The 25214-nt window shown below is 37.1% G+C and overlaps 2 protein-coding genes across 5 annotated transcripts in view; one reads left to right on the top strand and one right to left on the bottom strand.

Annotated features, from left to right (window-relative positions):
• The window catches only part of SSH2 (slingshot protein phosphatase 2), a 255428-nt gene extending 243427 nt beyond the window's left edge, over positions 1-12001 (bottom strand). Inside the window, exons 1-2 of one of the 4 annotated variants that reach the window (XM_081272260.1) lie at positions 11602-11997; positions 219-270 (exon numbers count right to left, since the gene is read on the bottom strand). In XM_081272260.1, coding sequence (XP_081128386.1) covers positions 219-236 — 18 coding nt within the window. In that variant the 5' untranslated portion in view covers positions 237-270; positions 11602-11997. Of the gene's footprint in view, positions 1-218; positions 271-3459; positions 3519-11601 lie in introns of all 4 variants that reach the window. The other 3 variants (XM_081272261.1, XM_081272257.1, XM_081272259.1) reach the window with 3 other exon arrangements.
• An 11626-nt stretch (positions 12002-23627) lies between these two features.
• EFCAB5 (EF-hand calcium binding domain 5) overlaps positions 23628-25214 on the top strand; it is a gene marked incomplete at both ends in the record, with an annotated part of 153456 nt that continues 151869 nt past the window's right edge. Inside the window, one exon of the mRNA XM_081269962.1 lies at positions 23628-23669. Within this exon, the coding sequence (XP_081126088.1) occupies positions 23628-23669 (42 nt within the window). The remainder of the gene's footprint in view (positions 23670-25214) is intronic.

Raw genomic sequence — 25214 nt, 5'->3', positions numbered from 1 at the left:
AACTGAATTTCTCAAGTAGCAAAGAACCAGCAGCAAAACAACAAACTTGCAGTGATTCAAACTGTAACAGGGCAAACATGAGCTAAATTATTAAAAAAATGGAATCAAACCACACATAAACTCAGACACTAATTCTAAAACAGAGAAGTTAGTTTAGTCTAATAGTTGCTCTCTGACTGTGGCAACCAAAGTTTAAACCCCAGCTCTGCCACTCTTACCTGAATTACACTGTTCATCTAGACATCTCCCTGAGAACCAGTTTTTCTTCATCTGTAAAATGGGAACAATAATAATGTAGTACTCTTTCAAATAGATGTGATGCCTATTTAAATCCAGTGTATACTGTACAGCAAACACTTAAAATGTGATAACTATTACTAAAAGTTATACTTTAAGATTTCACAAATTTTAACAAAGCCTCTTTAAAGATAAACCAAAAGAACATATATACTCTGTATTCAAGGTGAAAGTAAAGCTACAATATTAAAAGTCAGATGAAATTATTTTTACTTCTCCGCCCCATTTTCTATATTTTACGTGACATTAGCACTATACTGCTTGTGATTTTCAGTCTATATGATGTCATTTTTAGTCCTGGGCCTTCAGTTTATATTTAAGAATGCTTCCCTCCCTCCTGCTACTCACCCCTAATCCTCTGCTGATAAATCCCCTCACTCTTGAAGGCCCAATCAGAAGTTCTTACTGATCTTCTCTTTCTTCTTCAAGGCTTATCTATCTGTGGTAACTACACTGAAATTTAATACTTGTTTAATGTCAATCTTTTCACTTCCACTCTAAATTTCTTGAGGCCAGGGACTAACTGGCTGCTGGATCCCCAGTAGTAGCATAAATAAATAAATAGCCTCAAACTAAACTATGATGAAGAATGCAAAAAAGCATCAAGTAACTTTTTTTTAAAAAACTGAATCCAACAAGCTCCATAAAAACATGGACTAGAACATAGTCCTACCTCTCCCTAGCATATTTCTAAGCATATTCTTTCCCATTCAATAAATTAAATATTTCTCCCTATCCTTCAGGAAATCTAGGGAATCATGGGATCTTTCACTACATTTCAGAGCCAAGAGCATTTCACTAGAACTTCCCTTGACAAACAAGAAAATGAGGGGCACTGTGATCAGCAGCTATGTTACTCAGATGAACAAGAAAATGCAGGGCAGTTTGTGAAAGTATTTGAAAAGAATTTAGAGCTGAGAACCAAAAGAAAACTGATGAAATTACCTGCATCTAATAACACTCATTAAATATTTGCTGATGAATAAGATTCTTACTGTCTCTTCCAGGTGCACCTTGTCTCTACAATATTTCAGGTAGATAAAGGGTCTTATCAACAATCATTTTTTTTTCTGTCAGAAATAATTTTCCTGTAACAGCTAGGTTTTTTTAATTTTTTAATATTTATTTTTTAGTCTTCGGTGGACACAACATCTTTTTTTTATTTTTATGTGGTGCTGAGGATCGAACCCAGTGCCCCGCGCATGCCAGGCGAATGCACTACTGCTTGAGCCACATCCCCAGCCCAACAACTAGGTTTTTTGAATGAACGAATAAAATATAGGAATACAAGAAAGTCTATAAGATGCCAGACAGTGTTGTAGCCAACATGACAGCAGGTACTTAATGAAAAAAAAAAAGTAAAGTTATAAGCTTCTGGAACCAGGGGTAACATTTAATGGTGCTACATAAAAAGGCAGTGCTGCACAGTGTCATTTCAGACTCATCATAATCTAGACTCTCCTACCCACATAAAGCCAGAAAGAAAAGATCAGAGACCTAAAGATACCTTTTGAATGCCAAAGACGCATTCTTCCTTTGGACATCCCAGGCACTCATTCAAATTTTAAAATTTAAGCTAGTTTAAGTTCAATTTCCATCCATGCAATTTAATAAGTAGTAAGAAATACATGCTAAATTAACTAAATCCCTGTGAGACTAGCAATAGAACTTCAATGGAACATACCACAGCTTGTTACCAAATTTACTATTTCAGAGGTAGAGTTACACATCAGTAAGAAAAAAATGAGTGATCACTTCATAAAATGAACTATGTTGTTAAAATAAATGTAATGCAATCAAATTAATTTCAGATGATTAAAGCAAGAGAAAAATAATTTCCAACATAACAGCAAAAAGTTAATATTTTTAGTATACCAGGACTACTTAGAAATCAATATGGAAAAAAATATGCACCTATAGAGAAACCTGGGCAAAACATAAGGACAATTATCAAAGCAAGGAATATAAAATATACAATAATAAACTTTTGTTTTGACACAGGGTCTTTTTTGTTTCCCAGCCTTGTCTTGAACTTGTAGACTCAAGTAATCTTCTTGTCTCAGTAGCTGGGACTACAGGCATGTGCCTCCTTCCCTGTCTAATAGGAAATGTTTGAAAAAAACAAATGGTTAACCTCTAATTTAAAAAAAAAAAAAAATATATATATATATATATATATATATATTAAAACAACAATAAAATTCTAGTAGTTAAAAGAAGGCATTCTTAAGTCAGATTCCACACCTATAACCTTATTCAATTCATTTACTTCTCTGAGCCTTGATTCTCCTTATAAAATAGACATAATAGGGCTGGAGATGTAGCTCACTAGTACAGCATGTGCTTAAAATGTATAAGGCCCTGGGTTCAATCTCTAGCACAAAGAGAGAGAGACAGAAGAGAATGAGAGAGTGAGAGAGATAATAACAATACATACCCCACAGGAGTGATGTAGAAATTAATAACAATGAATGTACTATAGTTGGTTAAGGGGATTAGGAGGTTACTTGGTAGTAGAGTACTTGCCTAGCATATGAAAAAACTCTCAGCACGATTTCTAATATACAATGTGTCTAATAAATAATAACTATTATTATGATAAAGAAAATAGATGAGGAGGAGGATATTTAGGGCTTAAAAGGGTACAGTGAAATATTTTTATATACTGGTTGTAAAGAAAGAATGATTCAACCTTTCTAGAGGACAGCAGCATGTATCAAAAGTCTTAAAAGTGGTCACATTTTTGGGGCATCTGGGATGTTTCTCTATGCTTAAAAACAGTGAAAATAGAAAACATTGCTAAATGGGCTAGGGTTGTGGTTCAGTGGTAGAGCGCTCCCCTAGCATGTGCAAGGCCCTGGGTTCATTTCCCAGTACCACATAAAAATAAATAAATTAAATAAAGGTATTGTGTCCAATTACAACTAAAAAAATAAATAGTAAAAAAAAAGAAAGAAAACATTGCTAAATATGACAATACTCATTGGCCCATCCTTTGACTACTTTTGAGCCTTCAGGATACAAACATATGCAGACAGACCCAATCCTTGACTTAAAGTTTAGCTGAAGAGATAAGCAATCAACCATCAAGTACAACAAAGAGATAAAAGAGCCACCATGGGTAGTATAGGGTGCTATGGTGCACATAGAAGGAGCACCTACCATGGTCTGGGGATGGAGTCAGGGAAGCTTCCCAGAAGAAGTGACATTTAAGCTGAGACCTGAAGGATGAGTAGGAATTAGTTAGGTAAAGAGATGAAGGACAAGTGTTCCAGGTAAAGGGAACAGCATGTGCAAAAGCCTAGAAACCAAAGGGAGCATGGCATGTCAGCTTAACTGTGAGCAGTGTGCAATGCAGGGACTTGGGAAAAGACAAGGCTGAAGAGGTAAGTAAGCAAGGTTAGCTCATTCAAGGTCTCACTACCAAAACTTTTATTGGAAACTTTATCCTAAGAGTAACAAAAATTGAATTAAGAAGAAAATTGTAATAAATGTAAAAATTAATATTCATAACATAGCAAGAGGTTATAAATTTTTTTAATGAACAAATAGCTCACAAAAAGGAAATACAGGGTTGAAATAAAAGCTGCATAACTAAGTTTACTAAAAATCACTGAATTGTACATTTATTAAACAGATATATTTTAAAGTTTGTAAATTATACCTCAATAAATTTACCATTTTTAAAAGTTAACATAAATGCCCACAAATATCTGAAAAATATCAATCTACCTAATAATAAAACACAAAACTATTCTCAAAAATTAATAATGACTAAAAGTGAAATGAGAATATTCAGTAATAATAAGGTCAGGAGAAATGAGCATTTTTACACTATGTTGGTTGGAATAAAGGTTAATTGGAATAACCTTTTCAGAAGGCATAAATACATAACAGAAGTCTTAAAATTGTTTATACTAAGTGGTCCAGTAATTGCATTTCTTGAAATCGTAATAAATGTTCCAAACTGCAGTCAAATATTTATGCCTTGGACTGGGGATATAGCTCATAGCTCAGTTGTTCGAGTGCTTGCCTTGTATGCATAAGGCCCTGGGTTCAGTCCCCAGCACCAATATATATATTTATTTTAAATTATAGTTTTTTTTAAATACACAACAATAGTGGAATGCATTACACTCATTATTACCCCTAATACATATATATTTATGCCCAATGATGTTCACTGCAACATAATTTGTAATAGAAAAAAGAACGGGAAAATAGCTAGATTCCCACCAATAACAGAGTGGTTAGAATAAATCATAAAATAACTACTCAATGCAGCCATTTAAATGACAGGGGCAAGTATCTATGATATATACCAATGTTTAATTTCAAAAAAATATGAAATTATACATACAGCAGCATTTCATCTTTATAAAATATAATGAAACTTTTTTTAAATATCTCTCTTCTGTATTCCCAAATTTCCTACAATGGTCTTGTGTTATTCCTTGAGTTTATGCAAGTTTCTTAAGCGATGTTTTAAAAAAACCCAAAAGCATCACTTTGGAGTATTCTACACTTCATGGAAATCAATTTCATGTTTCCTTTAGTTTTATTTTCTCTGGTTAGGGAGAGAAATGTGGCCAATCTGATTATATATAACTCGATAATATCTTGTCATCAGGAAATAAGATATATGTGCAAATGAATTTACCAACTAATTGGAATATGCCTTTTTTTTTTCTGAGATACAGACTTACTTGCCTCGGTTGCCCAGGCTAGCCTCAAACTCTCTATCCTCCTGCTTCAACTTCTCCAATAGCTGGGAATACAGGCATCCACCATTGGAACCAGGTGAAGCATGTACCCCAAATACCAAAACTGCTGAAACTTAGATGGGCATCTATTTAAAAATATTCTACACTCAATCCTGATTGCTTAAATCAAACAATATATAAGCCTTCTTATGATATTCAGAACTACCAGGCCTAGAGAGACATCTGTCCCTACATTAAGTAGCAAAGAATTACAATTTTTTTCCTTATACCAGCCATGGTTTTTCTTCCTCCCTTGCTGTCAAAACATCAATTATTATTTCCCAACATTATAGGAGCCTGCCTTTTGCAGTACATATAATCTTTCATTCCTAATTTGCTGTTGATCTTATAAGAGTAATGAAACTAAATATCCAAATTTACAAGAATTCTATATAAATTCACAGTTAGTAGGTTCCAAATAAGGGTATTGCCTAAAAATTACTTGTAAAGACTTAGATGATTCTGCTCTAGGCTGTTAATGTCGCAATATAAATGAACTACAAACAGTGTGAGTTCTTGATTGTTATCTCGTCTTGTTCCTTTACTCAATTGGCAGACTAGACTCAGGATCAGAAATTGCATATGCTGTTTGTCTTATCACAACATGGAAAGAGAATGCCCAGGAACCAAAAAACTTATTCTAGTGCAGGTTCTTACACAAACAGTTTTATAATCTTCAGTATTTTTTAAACTTGGTACCTGTCCATTGTAAGGCTGCTCTAGAATTAAATCTCACACACACACACACACACACACACACACACCATTCTGTGAAGTATAAGGCACTACTCAAAAGTAAAAGATTATTATAGTATTATATTGTTGATGTGATTTTGGATTAATACAAGAATCAATTTATAAAATTCATACCAGATTGGAGGACTGGGGGAAATGTTAGCCAAAAAGTTGAAGTTTAAGTTATGAGAAATAAGTTCTAGAGATACATTACATAGCATGGTGTGTATAGGTATTAATAATGTTTTGTACACTTGAAAATTACTAAAATAGAATTTAAATGTTCTCATCACCAAAAAAAGATAAATATGTGTGATGGATATGTTCATTAGCTTCACTTAATTATTCTAAAATGTATATATACTTGAGATGTATGGTACATCATACACGCACACACAATTTTTGTCATTAAAAAAATATTTTTTTTTACTGGCAAGGATGTGAAGAAAGGGGAATTCTCATATACAGTTGGTGGGAATGTAAAGTAGTGAAGCCATGATGGAAAACCAGCAAGGAGGTTCTTCAAAAAACTACAACTGATCTGTCATGTGATCCAGCAATCCCACTACTAGGTGTATATCTAATGGAAATGAAATCAGTATATTGAAGAAACATCTGCACAAACATTTATTGCAACACTATTCACAATAGCCAAGATATAGAATCCACCTAGGTGTTTGTTAATAAATGAAGGAATAAAGAATATGTTATATATACACAATTGAACATTATTCAGCTAAAAAAAGAATAAAATTCTATCATTTGCAGCAACAGGATGAAACTGAAGACATTATGTTAAATAAAATAAGTTAAGCACAGAAAGACAAAGATGTCATGTTCTCACTTATATAAAGGAAACTAAAAAGTGGATCTCCTGCAAGTTGAAAGAAGAGTGATTACCAGAATCTGGGAAAGGGGAATTGGGATATGATGGTTATTAGGAACAGGGGTGCAGATGGATATGAGGAATATCTTTTAATATTCTATAACACAATAGGATAATTATGGCTGACAATAATTCATTGTATATTTCAAAATAGCTAGCAGAGAGGATTTTGAATGTTCCCAACACAAAGAAGTAATAAATTTCTGAGGTAATATATATGCCAATTATCCTGATTTGATCATTACTCATTGTATATGTGTTCCAAATTATCACACTATACCCATAAATATGCAAAATTATATGTCAATTAAAAATAAAATATAAAAAATAAAAAAATTTGTAAAAGTCAAAAACAAATTACCAAAATAAAATTCATACCAGAAAGAACAGAGGGAGAGGGCTGGGGCCGTAGCTCAGTGGCAGAGCGCTTGCCTCGAATGTGTGAGGTACTGATTAGATCCTCAGCACCACATAAAAAAAATTAATAAACAATGATATTTAAAAAAAAGAATAGAGGGAGAGAATTTGTTGGTGGTGTTCTTGGGGACTGAACCCAGGGCTGCTCATACGCTATGCACACACTCTTACCATAAGCTATACACCACCACTACCCCCACCCACAGAATTCTTAAATTGCTTCTATTAATTAGGAAACATCTACTTTCTAGGAAGAACAATAAATCCCAACAGTTGGCATCTCTGATTCCCCCACCCCTATATTCAATCAGTCCATAACTCCTTTGAGTCTTTCCCATAATCACTGGTATCTGTCCTTTTCTTTCCATTATACTACTACAAAATTCCAGTTCAGGCCTATATTATTGCCTGGGCTACAACAGCCTCTAACTAATTTCACTCATGAGCTCTCTTCCTAATATCCCTCTGGTTCATAGCTCCTAGATCAATTCTCTTAAAATACAACTGTAATATATGCTCAAAATTTCTAAGGACTCCATCAAGTTCAAACACCTAAGCTTCCCAGCCTTAGCTCTTCACCTTTATCTCTTACTATTTTTCCAAAGAAATCCTTCCTGAAATTGATCTGATTAATTCCTTTAGATACACTTTGTACTATTCTGTCTCTAAAAGTCTTGAGATATATCTATGATACTCTTTTCCCAGCTTCTATCTTGGCCTATAGAAATCCTATAGAATAGGTCTTGAAGACCTATCCTTCAAGAACCAGTTTGAGAGCCACTTTACTATGATATACACCCTGATCACTAAAGAGGAAAAGATGGAAGATTCTAAAGTTAGAATTACAACTTAGGTTTGAATTACAACTTCAATCATTGACTGAATGATTCAAGGCACATCCCTTATTATCTTGTTGTCTCAGTTTCTTCATCTATAAGACGGGGATAAGAGCAACTTTCCTTAGGCATATTGTGAGGAGTAAATGAGTTAATCCACATACATAAAGCACTTAGCACGATGTCTGGCATAGATGAGAACCTGAGAAATGTTAAATATCATTACACTTATTACTACTGACTTCAGTGAACTTATCTTAATCTGAATTCAGATGATACTTTTGAGAAGTATGAACTGGTTCTTCATGCATATTTGATATCATGCTCCTCACTCTCCTTTTCTACGCCTTGTTCTTTCTTTCTTGACTTTTAAGATCCTGATGGACAGGTAAATGCTACATCCTTTTTTAATTTTTTAAAAAAGTTGTAGATGAACAAAATGCCTTTATTTTATTTGTTTATTTTTATGTGGTGCTAAAGATCAAACCCAGTGCCTCATGCATGCTAGGCAAGCGCTCTGCCCCTGAGCTATAGCCCCAGCCCTAAACGTTATATCTTAATAGTATAATGGTCATTCTCACCTAGTAGGTGATCAATAGTATGTTTAGTACCTAGTGAAAGAATACTGACAAGATGACAATATTATTTTTTTAAAGAGAGAGTGAGAGAGGGGAGGGAGGGAGGGAGAGAAAGAGAGAGAGAGAGAGAGAGAGAGAATTTTTAATATTTATTTTTTAGTTCTCGGCGGACACAACATCTTTGTTGGTATGTGGTGCTGAGGATCGAACCCGGGCCGCACGCATGCCAGGCGAGTGCGCTACCGCTTGAGCCACATCCCCAGCCCAAGATGACAATATTAAAATGCCCCATAATCTACAGTAAAAAAGTATCAAAGAATGCTTAAAGTAATTAATTTAAAAAATTAAATTTCCAGCCTTACAAAATTAAATCTCCTATTATGCTTCTCTGGATTTCTTTTGCACTCTCTCTCCTTTAAAACAACCCAACCTATTCATGCAACAGCAGATACAACAGCAAAATATATACAGGTTAGAGAGCAGTTAAATACTGGAGCACAAGCACCACGAGACAACTCAGCTGAACACAGCTCTGGATGAAGTCAAATAGGAAGACAATTTAAAGGGAAAGATAACTGGCTTATCAGTCATGCTAACAATGCTGATTGTTACTCATCCACACCAGTGCCAGGATTCCTTTGCACATTGAATAAACAACTGAAAAACCAGGCTACTAGATATAGAAGTATCAGTCATTTAGTTTTAACAACTGAGTTTACCACATGATCAATATAATTACCTGTGTCAAAAGTGACTATTAGCATACCTCAAGATTCTAAAGTAACCCAGTTTGACTAATAAAGTCATATCAAGTAGATATGCCCTTATTTCATATTCATCATTCACCTCAAGAAAACTGATATTATCTGATAATAACAATGAAGATATTAGTACGGCAGAAACTGTTTTCAACAATACCCCCCCCCAAATAAAGTTACTATAATATTTGTGAGTTTACTTGTATGCATCTATTAACCCTCAATTGCTTCCCCAGCCAAAAATTAGGTTTGGTAACCACAAACTAAATAAAGAGTTTACGAATAGCTGAACATAGTGGATTGGGCCTGTAATGCCAACGAAACTCAAGAGCCTGAGGCAAGAGGATTGCAAGTTCAAGGCCAGCCTCAGCAATTTAGTGAGGACCTCAACAATTTAGGGAGACCCTGTCTCAAAATAAAATAAAAAGTATATGACTCATTGGTTAAGCACCTGGTACAAAAAAAAAAAAAAAGTTTACTAGTTGAGTGAATTAAGATGGTCTGATGGTATGTGAATGAATTTCCAAAATGTACACTTAGGTACTACACATAAAAATAAGTTACACCAGGGATGGGTTTGTAGCTCAGGGGTAGAGCACTTGCCTAGCACATATGAGGCACTGGGTTCAATCCTCAGCATCACATAAAAATAAATAAAAATAAATAAATAAAATAAAGGTATTGTGTCCATCTACAACTAAAAAATATTTTTAAAAATAAAATTTAAAAAAATTCACCAAATTTTTATCTTTATGTTATCTGTCTTTAGAGGACCCTAAAATGTTTTACCAGCTTCGAAATACAATTATTCCCAAATCACATAATCTTAAAGGCTTGGAAGAGACTTAAAAGCCTCCCACTGCAGAAATTTGCTAGGCAAAAGGTCCTCTTGCCTTTGCTTGACTACTTCCAGAAATGAGCACTCACTATTTTGCAAGGCAGTATTTGAAATTGTTGCAAAAATTGTTTCTTATAATCACTGAAAATCTGCCTCCCTGAACTTCTACCCAAGGATCCTAGTTCTAGTCTCTGGAGCAACACAAGATAAGTTAACCTCTGAAATACAATAACTCTGGGAATTAAGACAGAATTGTCAATTTAATCCTACAAAATGCAGAAGAAAACTCAGAAAACAAGAAACCACCACTATACACAACAAAATTTTGAAATTCAGGAAACTATATTGAAATCACAAACCAACATATTTTCAAGCTATCAAACCTCACACATTAACCCAATTTTTTTTTTACACATTGTTTACTGAGTACCTCTTTGCAACTTGATACTACTAAATCCACCATTACAATTCTATAGGAAGTTCAAGATAGTTTTTCTGTTCATATTTTCATTCAGTCTATTTCTCCCTAAAGCATGTAGATGTTGGTTTGTTTAAAGTCTATTTTGCCCACCAGTGCAATATTTATTTTTTAATAAATATTTTCCAAAAATTAAGCCTAAGAGTATAGTTGTAAAGGACTGGGGGTGGAGCAAGGAGGGAAGGCAAAGACGGGCCCAGCACGAAAAGGCTGGTTACTGAGTATCTTCCTTCTGGAAGAATGCTTTATTGGCATAGGCATCTTAAGTAATAAGCCTCTCAAACACGACCAAGAACAAGAACGATCATCAGCAATGAGTGTAAGGCATAAATGTCTGTAAGATGGAAATGAATTGGCACTGGCCATCAAGCAGCGTCAGATGCTTCAAGACCTCACTGAAGAAAGGTAAGAAGTCCAAGCAGAGGAAAGCACTGCCACCTTTTAGCGGAAGGAAAAAAACCAACGAGTAACTATCGTTCAGCAGTCCAATGAAGCCTGAATAGTACAGAGTACAAGAAAAAAGGCAAGTGACTAGAGGGAATGCACACATCCCAGAGAGTCCCAAAAAGGGTGTGCAGTGTGCAAATACTGAACGGGTCCCTGAAATGGTATGGGTAAGAGCATATGGATGTGGGTAAGGGGCAACGCAGGAGTTCCCCAGGTCCCCTCCCTGCAGCAGAGCAACAGAGGTAAAGAAGGGGGAGGGTGAAAAGCAAGAATGACTCATTCCCGAAAGGAAGTGCTCAAGCTATAGGAAGGCATGCCAAGGGGGGATTTCAGGGAGAGGACTGTGAGGGGCAGGGCGCTCAGGTTGATGCGGGGGAAAAAAAAAATCAATGTCTTGTAGTTCCAGCTGCTTGTCTTTAAGACGATGGCGTGGGGGGTTCGCGGCAGCGGAGTGCCAAGGCCTGGGAAGAGGCGCGGCGCGTGCGCAGTGGCGTTCGGCGGGACCCGCTGAGGCAAAGCGGAGCCGCAGTGACAGAAGCAAGCGGAGTGACCGCCGGGAGGGACTCACCGAGGCGCAAGGGCTGGAGGTGGTGCTGGGGGTAGGCGACCGCTGGACCGTGACCAAAGCCATCTAGGCGCTGCTGGGTTGTTCCGGACAGGGCATTCTTGTCCTGAGTGTGGGGGGCGGGAAGGTGACGGAGCCGGGGTGAGGGAAAGAGGTGCGGGGTAGGAGTGAGGAGAACGGAGAGGAAGAGGAGGCCGCGAGAACGGCCGCACGCTCCGTACCCACCACCGTACTCTCGCAGACTGACGCGCCGAACGGGCGGCTGGCGGGCGGGCGGGCGGTTCGGCAGCTGCGGGGCACAATGAGCACTCCCAGTGCGCAGGCGCCACCTGTCAGCAACCGCCTCTCCCCTCGGCGCGCGCCGCCGCCTTGTCGTAACCCTTGAGTTGCCGGAAGCAGGCCGGGTGCGTGCGCCCCGGGCCGCCGCCCCCTCGCGGGTTTCCTTCGTAGCCGCCCGGACCGCGCGGGGTGCTGCAGAGTGGAGGGGGAGTGGGGTGCAATAGGGTGGGGTAGGCGGAAGGGGCCGACGGAAACCAGCCCATTGAGGGGTCTCCAGGCGGGGGCCGCCGGAGTCCTCACTCCTAAGAGACGACCATTTTATGAGGTGGGGCGCACAGCCTAACCAACCTGCGAGAAAAGAAACCGAGGCGAAAATCCAGAGGCCAAGCGCGTTTTCAGGTGGGAAAGGACTCCGCGGGATTTTAGATGCTTTCACTGGGTGTGGATGAGGCTGGGCGAGCCCATGAGACCAGTTTACCCCCTTTCACCCGGATTTTGGGGCACGGGGGAATCTGAGCTTTCCCACCCTTCTGTCCATTTTTTTTTTAAATAATGAGACTTTTTGTAAGACAGATTTTCTTTTGTAAACCCAGGAAAACTTCATGGTACCCTCATGCTTCTTCGATTTTCTATTAAGTCATTTATTCCTAAGGTGGAAGAAGCTGTGAGTGAGCCTGGAGGCCGAGAAAGCTGGGCTCACAGAGTTGTAAAGGTCCAACCTGCTATTTACTTCCCATTTACATCCTGCTGTGAAGAAATTCTGCCAATTAAACAGGATTTGCTCGTTGAACTTTCATCTTCGTCTCAGTATTTCATTGTTTTAATGGTCAAATGAGTGACAATGTCGAATAAAAAAAATCTCAAAGGAATGAACCTAAGCAAAGAATGTAATGGAAAATCAAGATTAAAAAGAAATCACACAAGGCAAATACCACTGGTTATTTACACTGAGAAACAGAGTTGACAAAGCTTTTTCTCTATTTGAGTGGATGAGCTGGTAAACACCCCCATACATATCAAAACTGTTGAAAACACACACACTCAGGAGTTTGCAGTTATTAAAGCCCACCTCCTCCTGTTTGTCCCTCAAACGCTCTTGGATCTCTGCTCCTTTTAAACTCACAGGGCTGTCATGAGCTCTTTCTGGTTGCTGTACAGTTAAGTGCCACAAGAGCCCTCTGTGCTGAGCCTTTGTTCTCTCCCTGGGGCCCTGTGGTTGAAATAATTAGCAGGGAGGTTCCATCACGAATCAGACACTGAGGGTCCCTGTACTGCACAGTCCTATATGGGCTGTATTGCAGGGAAGCCAGCTGGTAGGCTTTTGCCCCCTGGTGGTGATCAAGAGTGCCTGCGAGACAAAATTAAACAAAGATGTATGGTTCACAGATTAAACAATCTGTTTTTCCTGGAGCGAGGTAGTAAACAGGAAAAGAAAAGGCAAGGTTCAGAAGTAAGAACTTTGAACTACTGCTTTTGAGACCAAACAGGAAGCTATTGTACAGAGCCAAGAAATACAGTTGAAAGCTAAATGATCTCATGTAAATGAGATATGTGGTTATAAACTAAAGTATTATTCTAGAAAAAGGATTACTCAAAGCAATAGGTCTTAGTAATGTATCTTGATTCTTTTACTGATTTAGGAATGGCAATACTGATTATCTACTTATGTGTACTAACACTTTCTTAAGAAATTCAACTGGGGCTGGGGTTGTGGCTCAGCTGTGGAGCGCTTGCCTAGCATGTGCGAGGCCCTGAGTTTGATCATCAGAACCACATAAAAATAAATAAAGGTATTGTGTCCAACTACAATTAAAAATTTTTTTAAAAAAATTCAACTGGGACTGGGTGTGGTGGTACATACCTGGAATCCCAGCAATTCAGAAGGCTGAGGCAGGAAAATCACAAGTTCAAGGCCACACTGGGCAATTTAGTGAGATTCTGTGTGGAAATAAAAAATAAAAAGGGCTGGGAATGTCCTCGGTGATTTAGTGCCCTGGGTTCAATCTCCAGTACTGAAAAAAAAAAAAAAGAAAAGAAAGAAAGAAAAATTCATCTGGGACTGGGGATTTAGCTCAATGGTGAAGCACTTGCCTAGCAAGGCCTGAATTTGATCCTCAACACAGGGTAGGGGTGAGAGCAAGTGGTGATGAATCCATCTGGAAGGTGAGAAGCTTCATTCCATTAATCTTAAGAGTGAGAAAGAGCACTACCATAGAAGTCAGGAGACCTAATTTCCAGTTCCAGCTTTGTATATCCTTAGGTAAATTACTTGAACTTTTTGAGCTTTAGCTTCTTCATCTCCAAGATGGAACCATAACTCATAAGATTCTTATGATCAAGTAAGATAATGTATAGTAAAGTTTAAACTGCAAAGCCCTACATGCAATTAACTTTCTGTTTGCTATAGTTTGTTCCAAGTTCAGTCAGCTTTTGTTGAATGTACCCTATGTGCAGAAAATAGCTTCAAGCAAAAAAGGAATAAAAAGAGGGCTGGGGATGTGGCTCAAGCGGTAGTGCGCTCGCCTCGCATGCATGCGGCCCGGGTTCGATCCTCAGCACCACATACCAACAAAGATGTTGTGTCCGCCGAGAACTAAAAAATAAATATTAAAAAAAAAAAAAAAAAAAAAAGGAATAAAAAGAACAAAAAGACATGATTCATACCTTTTTTAACAGATTAGTGGTCAAGACATGTCTCATCTGTAGGTAACTATAGAACATTTTTGTTCAACATATCTAAGACGATGAGATTCCGGTCAAAATTAGATTATAAGATACCCAAATTCACATTAAGTTTGTATCAGGAAGTTAGCTTAATAATTTGCAAGGGATATATCTCTTCCTAGTATATTACCATCAAAGGAAACTAAGATTTAAAAATTATTGGTGCATGTTTATTAATTTATTATTAAGAAATATAAGTGTGTGTTATATACTAGATACTGCTTTAAGATAAAAATAAATGTTTATCTACCTGTCAGAGTCTGATAACCTGTGAGCAGGAGAAAACAAGTAAAAAATAATTGCAGTATAATTTACTGGCTTCAGTCACTCTGCTAGTCACCCCCGGAGAAATATATACATATATAGGAGAAGTCTAAATGTGTACAAACTTCTATAGAAACACAGAGGAGACAGTCTGGGCAAATGTACTTTTTATGATATTGGCTTTTGGATTTTGGCTATAGATTCCAATATAGCCACTTTCTGAACTATGCTATATCACATCTGAACATTTGAAATCTATTCTTGCTGTGCCATTTATACTTACTTTTCCCTGGGCTTCACCCTGATTCTTGCTTGGTATTCTGGTGCTCTAAGAGGTGGTAGCTACTATTAAAGATCCTAGGAACCTCTTACTATGCTAGTTAAATTTAAGAAAAGAGAGACCAAAACAGAATTCCCCAAAGATGGAGCCAAAGAAACCAAAGTCCTTTTCTATCTATAGCAACTTTACTCTTTATACCATGGTACTGGAGGGCTTGTTGTATCTCTGGAGTCCATTTAACCCTTGTATCATTACTTCTTTGAGGATTACTTGAAATGCCTCAGATCATCTGATTCTTAAGCTTTGAGAATCTAATGAAAACTATTGACCTTTTTTCCAGAAAAATGTTCTTGCATATTTCATATACTCACAAAATACATTGAGGAAGCTCAGGGTAAGAATCCATTTACAGGTTAAAACAATAGTTGTCAACCTTTTATTCATATCATGACATCCACAGAAATAATATTTGTACAGCACACTGGGATAAATTAAAGGGGATTTGGAGACAACTATATGGGGCTTGGTAAAAAAGAAAATGTTTTCTTTATATCATATACTTTAAAAAACATTTTTTTGGTAGGTGTTTATAGACAGCATGCCTTCATTTTGTCTATTTTTATGTGGTAAGAAGGATTGAACCCAGTGCCTCACACATGCTAGACAAGCACACTGCCACTGAGCTACAGCCCCAGCCCTATATCATATATATATATATATATATATATATATATATATATATATATATTTGGTGTGTGTTTGGGGTACTGGCGATTGAACTCAGGGGCACTCAACCGCTGAGCCACATTCCAGCTCTATTTTGTATTTTATTTAGAGACAGCTTTTGCTGAGACAGGCTTTGAACTCATGATTCTCTTTCCTCAGCCTCCTGAGCTGCTGGGATTACAGGCATGCACCACCACACCCGACTTATATCATACTTTTTTTAATAAATCATTTTTTTAAATATATTTTTTTAGTTGTAGTTGGACACAATATCTTTATTTTATTTTTATTGGTGCTGAGGATTGAACCCAGGGTCCCACACATGCTAGGCAAGCACTCTACCGCTGAGCCACAATCCCAGCCCCAATCATATACTTTTAATGAGAAAATAAAATTAGTGTATTAAGGATATTAAATATTGAATTTGTATAAGCTATAAATTAAATCTTCTAAAAATTTTTATGAAAAACCTGAAATTCCTTCTGTTAATTCAACACTTTTATATAGGGTTTTATGACTAAAATCACTGCATACAGTTCCTGAACAAGTCTCTTCAAATTCTTGGTAATCATTGTTGATGAAAACAGTTCATACATGTAGCTGATAAAAAAAAAATTAAACAGTTTTTGCCACAATTCTATATTTGCAAGTAAATTTTCCCATCGGCAAACATAATCTCTTATAATGTGACTGGATTTAGAATCCACTCAAACTTTATATATCAAGTATACATTGCAAAATAGTGAAAAATCTCTAATTTGCAGAATATAACCTTGTTACTAGAGCAATAATTCTGCAGCTAACTTGGACATACCTAAAAGGGGACATGAGACATAAACAGGGAAAATTCAATATATATGAAGAGAAATAGGGAGTTGGATCCATCTATGAGTATTTGTCAGGTGGCCCCTGAGGCTTCCCACTTTCTTGGCCACAACTGAGGCTAAGTCCTGCTCCTTGGTTAACTGGAACTTGTACTCCTCCAGTACCTCTAAAGCTCAGTGTTTATGATGAGCATCAATATGCACAGCAACTCACTTCTTTTTCTTTAATATTGTTTAGTTGTCAATGGACCTTCATTTTATTTATTTATATGTGGTGTTGAGAATCGAATTTATTTATATGTGGCAAGCACTCTACCACTGAGCCACAGTCCCATAGATCTACTGTGCTTGCGACCAGTGGAATCCTAGGCCATACTAGAGCAGGCATCTCACCTGAGGGTGCTCTCTGGGAAGATCATATTGCTTCTGGCCAAGAGTGACTTACTTAGAAGTACTAAGCACTCCAGTTTTTCCAAGCTACTCCTAGTATGGATAACCATCTTGCAGTATATATGTAACTCATTCATCACAAGCAGAATGAAGTATGACTACAGTTTACATAGCTAAGTTTATTCAAAGAGGGTGGGGGATATAAGGGAGAAAGCAGTGGGAAAAGAAGAAGAAAAATAATAAAAATCATGGTCCTATCTTTGAAAATCTAATCCCTTACATTTGAAATGACTTGAGCTTTGTTATGAGTATAAATTAGTATATCACAGATGAAATATATAAGATCCAAAAGTAACTGGATTGTGATTATCAAGTGTTGCCTCTACCTTTCTGTAATGTTTCTTAAATTTTAATAATTTTACCTACCCCATATAACTGTCAGTGTTCAGACAGGAGATAGAAAATACACCAGTGGGCTGGGGATGCAGCTCAGTGGTACAGTGCTTACCTAACATATGCAAAGGCCCTGGGTATTGATGCCCAGCCTCACAAAAAAAAAAAAAAAAAAAAGAAAGAAAGAAAGAAAAGGAAAAGAAAGGAAAAAGAAAGAAAGAAAAAACAAAAGATAAAGTTATTTTCAAGGAGAATTTAACAAACAATTATTATCTAGTTATAAAGTTCTTAAGCAACTAAAAGGTAAAACAAAACAAACAACAACAACAACAACAAAAAACCCGTACCACAGAGGTAGCAATTGCTACTATTTTTAGGGATGTGGGAAAAAGGCAAAGGGAAAAACTTAGAGGTGCTTCCACAGAGCTGAAACTCAGGTCTCTAGGAAGAAGGCACTCCTCAGCTGGTATTGGTGCTTTTGAGCTTGGAGGAGGGGCTTCATGAACCCAGAGTCTAGAACCCAGTCTTCTGTGACAAGAGCACTTGGCTGACTGATGTTGGTGTCTTTGAGTCAATTGAAACTAAAGAACGATAGAAAAACTACAAGCTGGATTCAGGCATTGCTACAGAAAGAAATGCTGCTATCAAAATACAGAAACATTACTATGGTAAGTCTACAAGAAGCAATCAGGAGGTAGAGAAGAACGCAGCTGGCAAGGCAAAAAAAAAACAACAACAACAAAAAAACATGGTTTTCAGAGTCTCAGCTCCAGCATCAAAGAAGAATAAAAATGAGTGGTTTTGGAGCTGAAACAATAATTCAATAACTGATACTTGACTGAAAAGGAAATTGATACCAGAAATGGAATTTATCTCCCACTCTCTTGTTTGCATATAACTCATGAAGACAATTAAAGATCTTACGACTTCCTGCTCCTCAGATACAATTAGCATTCTGTCATCAATGTATCACTGGATCAAAGTAATGCTGCTTAAAAGGTCAAGATGTTCAGTATCTTTGTGGACTATATTTATAGCAGAGAGCAAGAGAACTAATGTGGCTGTGAGGCAAGACTGTTAGGGTTACAGCCGTAGCAACTGAGTGTTCCTCAAAGACACTTGTCCTTCCCTTCAGTTTGGGTGCCCTGGCATACATGATGCCCAGGTTCAATCCCCAGAGAAAGAAGTAAAGAAAGAGAGACACAGACAGACAGACACAGGATACAGGCACTCCCACTTGCAAACGTATTTCTCAGTGCCTTAGTAAATCTGAGTCTTCTTAAAGAAGATATGCAGGTCATATGTGATAATTTCATTCTAACATGTTTATCTCCCCAACATATTGGATTTTTCTCTACATTATGCCAGGGGAGTTCTGGTGTTTCAATTTCATGCAACAGGTAACTGTAGAATCCAAGTTTCAATGAACCTATCAAGTAAATGGTTAGCAACACTTCTAGCTGTATAGGCTAACACATTAAATCCATTATCTATTATAATTGCTGATAAATATACCCATATCAATAAATTCTGCCCGATCCAGTATTCTGTCCTTATTGCTTTAACTTCCTTATAATATACTCCCACACATATTCTCTGGGTTTCTGCCAATATATAAGCAAATAGGGAAATTATTTTGATAAAGGCTATTTCTTCCTGGTGAGGCTTTGCATTTATTCACTGGAGCATTTTAAGGTCTGACTTTTAGTTTTGATTTTCTAGCAGTAGGAGATGGTTGGGATATGTCTTGAGGAAAATGGGCTTCTCCTTGCAAGGCAACTTCCCTGGCAGAGATTATTACAGTGTTTTCAATGAAAAGAAAGCTAGTCTCCTTAAATACCAGAGGACAGACTTTTTATTGTCTAGAGGGGCTCACAGTGACTAAGGAGTTTCTACCACGCGGCCTGCGCAGTGGTTTCATTAATGAGGTTCTAGGCATAAAGTTAGTTAGAAGAGATCGAAATAAAACACACAGACCAGTTACCTTATTTCTATTGCTAGGTCCCAGACGGCTCACCTCTCTGGTTCCCACCTCTAGCCGCCCAGCAGGGCAGCGAGGATTACTCAGGGCTAGCAGGAGAGAGAGAGAGAGCACGAACACGCCTGGGAGTAGCCCTTTATTGGGGAACAAGAGATTCAGGGGAGAATTCCATCCAATGAAGGTTGAGGGGGGGCTGCACTCCAAGGTCAGGGTCAGTGATTGGGTCCCCGGGGTCAGTGGTCAGGCACACCCCCACATGGATGGGCTCTCTCATCAGGAAAGGGTCGGGAAAGCTTCAACAGAGCCAAAGCGCCTCAGGCCCTTAACGGGAGTCACCCAATCACGTGTCAGAATGGCTTCCCACAGGAGTTCATGATTGTATCTCCTAGATCAGCTATGGATGTCTCTATTCCAAAATTCAGTATTTTCCTTTTCCTCAGTCAGTGTCCCTATTTCACATGAATAAAAAGGGCTCTCAATTCAATTAACAATACAGTTGTACAGCACACATAGTTAAGTTTTGTATTAAATTTTACTACTACTAGCATTATTGTTATTATTTTACCAATATTTGTTTTGTAACCATAAGGAAAAGAAGATTATTTTATGACTGCCATGGAACCTCTCTGTTAATATTCTGTTTTCTGAAATTGATTTTGATATTAATATAGTCACTCCAGCTTTCCTTTAAGTGTTCATGATATATATTTTTCCTTTTTTCTTTATAATTAAAGTATATATTTTTGAAATTTTTTAAGTTGGAGATGCACACAATACCTTTATTTTATTTATTTATTTTTATGTGGTGCTGAGGATGGAACCCAGTGCCTCACACATGCTAAGCAGGTGCTCTACCACTGAACCACAACTCCAGCCCTAAAATACATTCTTATACAAAAATTATTATTTTTTTTAAATATTTATTTCTTTTTAGTTATTGGCGGACACAACATCTTTGTTTGTACGTGGTGCTGAGGATCGAACCCGGGCCGCACGCATGCCAGGCGAGCGCACTACCACTTGAGCCACATCCTCAGCCCCTATACAAAAATTATTATTGTATTTCTCTCTCTCTCTCTCTCTCTCTCTCTCTCTCTCTCCTCTCTCTCTCTCTCTCTCTCTCTCTCTCCTCACTGTGTTATTCAGTCCGGCCTTAAAGAAGTGGGCTCAAGAGATCTTGCCTCAGTTTCACTTTCCTGAATATCTGGGGTTACAGGCTTATGTCACTGAGCTGGATCTTTTATTGTTGTTGTTGTTGTTTAATATTTATTCACAATACCTTTATTTCACTCATTTATTTTTTACATGGTGCTGAGAATGGAACCCAGGGTCCTGCGCGTGCGAGATGAGTGCTCTACTGCTGCGCCACAATCCTAGCCCCTGAGCTGGATCTTTTTAAAAATCTAATCTCTGATTTATAATTGAAAAGTTTAGAACAGTGGCATTTAATGTAATTTTTGATATGCATGAATTTGTTCTTGATAATCTTTTTTTCTTTCCCTGCCTTCTTATGGATTGTTTTTTATTTCTTTGTTTCTACTAAAATATAGTAAACAAAAACTTAAAATGATAAATTATAAAATTAATATAATGATAAAATTCCTTGTATCATTATGATATAATAATGATATAAGCAAAAACATACTATATTTTAGTAGATGCTTTGAGATTTAATTTATTTTTTAGTTGTAGTTGCACACAATACCTTTTTTTATTTATTTTTATGTGGTGCTGAGGATCAAACTCAGGGCCTCGCACATACTAGGCGAGCGCTCAACTGCTGCCACAACCCCAGCCCTACAATGTAAATCTTTAACTTACCTTAGTATACTTAATGTATTATATCACTTAACAATATACTTACAACATTATACCTAATTCCCATTCTTTATGCTATAATTACCAAATAATAACATATGTCTGCATATATTATATCTTCCACAATGTATGCATACTATTTTTTGCTTTAGGCAACCAGTTATCTTTTGATAAGATTAAAAACATATTTCCCATATTTGTACCATTTTCAGCACTCTTCATTTCTTTATGTAAATCTACATTTCCACCTGTTAATCAAATATTGTCTTAAAAAAATTCCTTCAACTTTACTTGTGCAATTTTGCTGGTAATACATCCTCTCTTTTGTTCTTTTGCAAAAAAAAAAAAATCTTTGTCTTACTTTTTTTTTTTTACTTTTATTCATGAAAGATTTTTACTAGGTATAGAATTTTCTTCTTTTTCCCCCCAATATTTTAGCAAAGTCATTATTGTTTTCTGGCCTGTGTAGTTTTTGATGGGAAATTAGTTGGCCTTACTATCTTTGTTCTTCTGTGTGTAATGTTTCTTACTTCTCTGGCTATTTTCAATATTTTATCTTTGGATTTTTGCAGTTTTTTTTGTATATATGCCTTGGTGTGCTTTTTTTGTATTTATCCTGCTTGGAATTTTCAAAGCTTTTTGAAGCTGATTTGTTATCTTTCATAAATTTGGAGTTATCAGTAATTTTCAAACTCCTTTCATCTCACTCTCTTTTCTCTTCTGGGATTCTAATTACATGGAAGTTAAACTATTTAAGATTGCCCCATAGCTCTTAAGTGCTGTTATTCTTTCCCTCACTTTGATTTCAGGAATGGATAATTTCAATTGACCTAATTTCAAAGCCACTGATTGATTCTTCTGCTGGGTCCAGTTTACTAATAAACCTATCAAAGGAATGCCTCACCGCTATAATCATGATTTTTTTTTTTAAAGAGAGAGAGGAGGGAGAGAGAGAGAGAGAGAGAGAGAGAGAGAGAGAGAGAGAGAGAGAGAGAGAGAATTTTCAATATTTATTTTTTAGTTTTCGGGGGACACAACATCTTTGTTGGTGTGTGGTGCTGAGGATCGAACCCAGGCCGCACGCATGCCAGGTGAGCGCACTACCGCTTGAGCCATATCCCCAGCCCTATAATCATGATTTTTATATCCAGAATTTCTAGTTGGCTTTTCTTTATGGTTTCTATCTCTGTGCTGAAAACACATAACTATGGATGTTTATTTCCACTAAGTTCTTTATTTGTAATGATTTTAATAGCTATTGCAACATTTAAATATTTATATTAACAGGATTAAAAGTTATATTGTTATATATTATAATTGCAATTATATGTATTATAAAAATAATATTAGGCATGTTGGTGCATGACTGTAATCTCAGCAGCTCAGGAAGCTGAGGCAGGAGGATTGCAAGTTCAAAGCCAGCCTCAGCAATTTAGTGAGGCTCTCAGCAACTTATCGAGACCCTGTCTCAAAATACAAAGAAATAGAAAGGGATGGGGATATGGCTCAGTGGTAAAGCACTTCTGAGTTCACTCCCCAGTACCAAAAAAAAAAAAAAAATGTGTGTGTGTGTGTGTGTGTGTCTGTGTGTGTGTATATACATATATATACATATATAAAATATAGATCTTAGTTATACATTTTAATCAATTATCAATATAACTATTAATCATTGTTATTTTAAAGTCTCTATTGAATAGTTCTAACATTTCTCTAGTTCTACTCAGTGCCTTTATCTTCTGACAATGGGTCATTTTTTCTCTTGCTTTTTAATGAGTCTCATAATGTGTTAAAATGCTGGACATTATATGTAAACAAGTAGTAGAACTGAGGTAAATAGAATTTATTTTGAGAAATAGGTACATCTCTTCTTTCAGGCCACTAGTAAGTGGAGTTGTGTTAATCTGACAGTAATTGAGTTTGGTTTTTGTTGTTGCTGTAGTTACCTTAGATGCACCATAGACTTCAAACCAAAGTGTTTTTCCTATTCTCACATGTAACCCAGAACACTTTTATGAACAGATGAGTGGGGTTTTTATTTCCCCACACACCAAATAATTTTCCAGCAGCCACCAACTGGGTATCCTATAATTCAGTTTGGTTCTGGCATTATCTACATACAGATCCCACAGGTTGAAGGGCTCAGTCCCACAAGATACTACCAAGTAGCATCATCCTGCAAATTCAGCTGACACTCAAGTGTTGAAGAATCTCAAGGAAGTTAAATAAAACACAGTTCTTCTATTAGAATGAGTAATCAGAATGATTTTTGATTTTTCTCTTATACTGGGAAACCTCTTCTTCAAGGACAATTGACTATCATATATGATTAACAGTCCTGCATACTAAGATGCCAAATGCTGCAATTCGCCAAGTTACAAATCTGAAGAAAGTAAGTATGGAGGGTTCTTAACTAGATCCATAGAAGCTCTGTCTCATAGCCAACAACCTAAATGAATGACTCTGGGTTCTCATGAGAAAGAGTGTGAAGCATACAGAGTATTATCTACTTGGAGTAATGAAAATGCAAGGTAATGAGTTCTAAATGGACAGTTCCCCCATCATATTCTATATAATTTTCTTCCAATACATCATAATACATTTCAGTGACCTTCTGACTCCTGCTGGAAACTACATCAGGCAATCCTGCAGGTATCTTGAATGTCTAAACACAAACTCATTGAATCATTCTTTTTTTTTTTTCCTAATTGAAATTTATTTTATTTTATTTTATTTTACAAAACCTTTTATTTTTTTTCTTTCCTATCCCCTACTATCCCCCCTCCCCTCCCCTCCCATCTTCTCTCTCTACCCCATCTACTGTAATTCATTTCCTCCTTGTTTATTTTCCCATTCCCCTCACAACCTCTTATATGTAATTTTGTATAGCAATGAGGGTCTCCCTTCATTTCCATGCAATTTCCCTTTTCTCTCCCTTTCCCTCCCATCTCAAGTCTCCGTTTAATGTTAATCTTTTCTTCCTGCTCTTCCTCCCTGCTCTGTTCATAGTTGCTCTCATTATATCAAAGAAGACATTTGGTATTTGTTTTTTAGGGATTGGCTAGCTTCACTAAGCATAATCTGCTCTAGTGCCATCCATTTCCCTGCAAATTCTATGATTTTGTCATTTTTTAGTGCTGCATAGTACTCCATTGTGTATAGATGCCACATTTTTTAATCCATTCATCTGTTGAAGGGCATCTGGGTTGGTTCCACAGTCTAGCTATTGTGAATTGTGCTGCTATGAACATCGATGTGGCAGTATCCCTGTAGCATGCTCTTTTAAGGTCTTCAGGGAATAGTCCGAGAAGGGCAATAGCTGGGTCAAATGGTGGTTCCATTCCCAGCTTTCCCAGGAATCTCCAAACTGCTTTCCAAATTGGCCGCACCAATTTGCAGTCCCACCAGCAATGTACAAGTGTACCCTTTTCTCCACATCCTCGCCAGCACTTGTTGTTGTTTGACTTCATAGTGGCTGCCAATCTTACTGGAGTGAGATGGTATCTTAGGGTGGTTTTGATTTGCATTTCTCTGACTGCTAGAGATGGAGAGCATTTCTTCATGTACTTGTTGATTGATTGTATATCCTCCTCTGAGAAGTGTCTGTTCAGGTCCTTGGCCCATTTGTTGATTGGGTTATTTGTTATCTTATTGTCTAATTTTTTGAGTTCTTTGTATACTCTGGATATTAGGGCTCTATCTGAAGTGTGAGGAGTAAAAATTTGTTCCCAGGATGTAGGCTCCCTATTTACCTCTCTTATTGTTTCTCTTGCTGAGAAAAAACTTTTCAGTTTAAGAAAGTCCCATTTGTTGATTCTTGTTATTAACTCTTGTGCTATGGGTGTCCTATTAAGGAATTTGGAGCCCGACTCCACAATATGTAGATCAGAGCCAACTTTTTCTTCTATCAGATGCAGAGTCTCTGATTTGATATCAA

This window comes from Spermophilus citellus (assembly GCF_964194105.1).
Source record: "Spermophilus citellus genome assembly, chromosome: 17".
Classification (NCBI taxonomy): Eukaryota; Metazoa; Chordata; class Mammalia; order Rodentia; family Sciuridae; genus Spermophilus; species Spermophilus citellus.
This window is presented reverse-complemented; position numbering and strand designations above follow the sequence as displayed.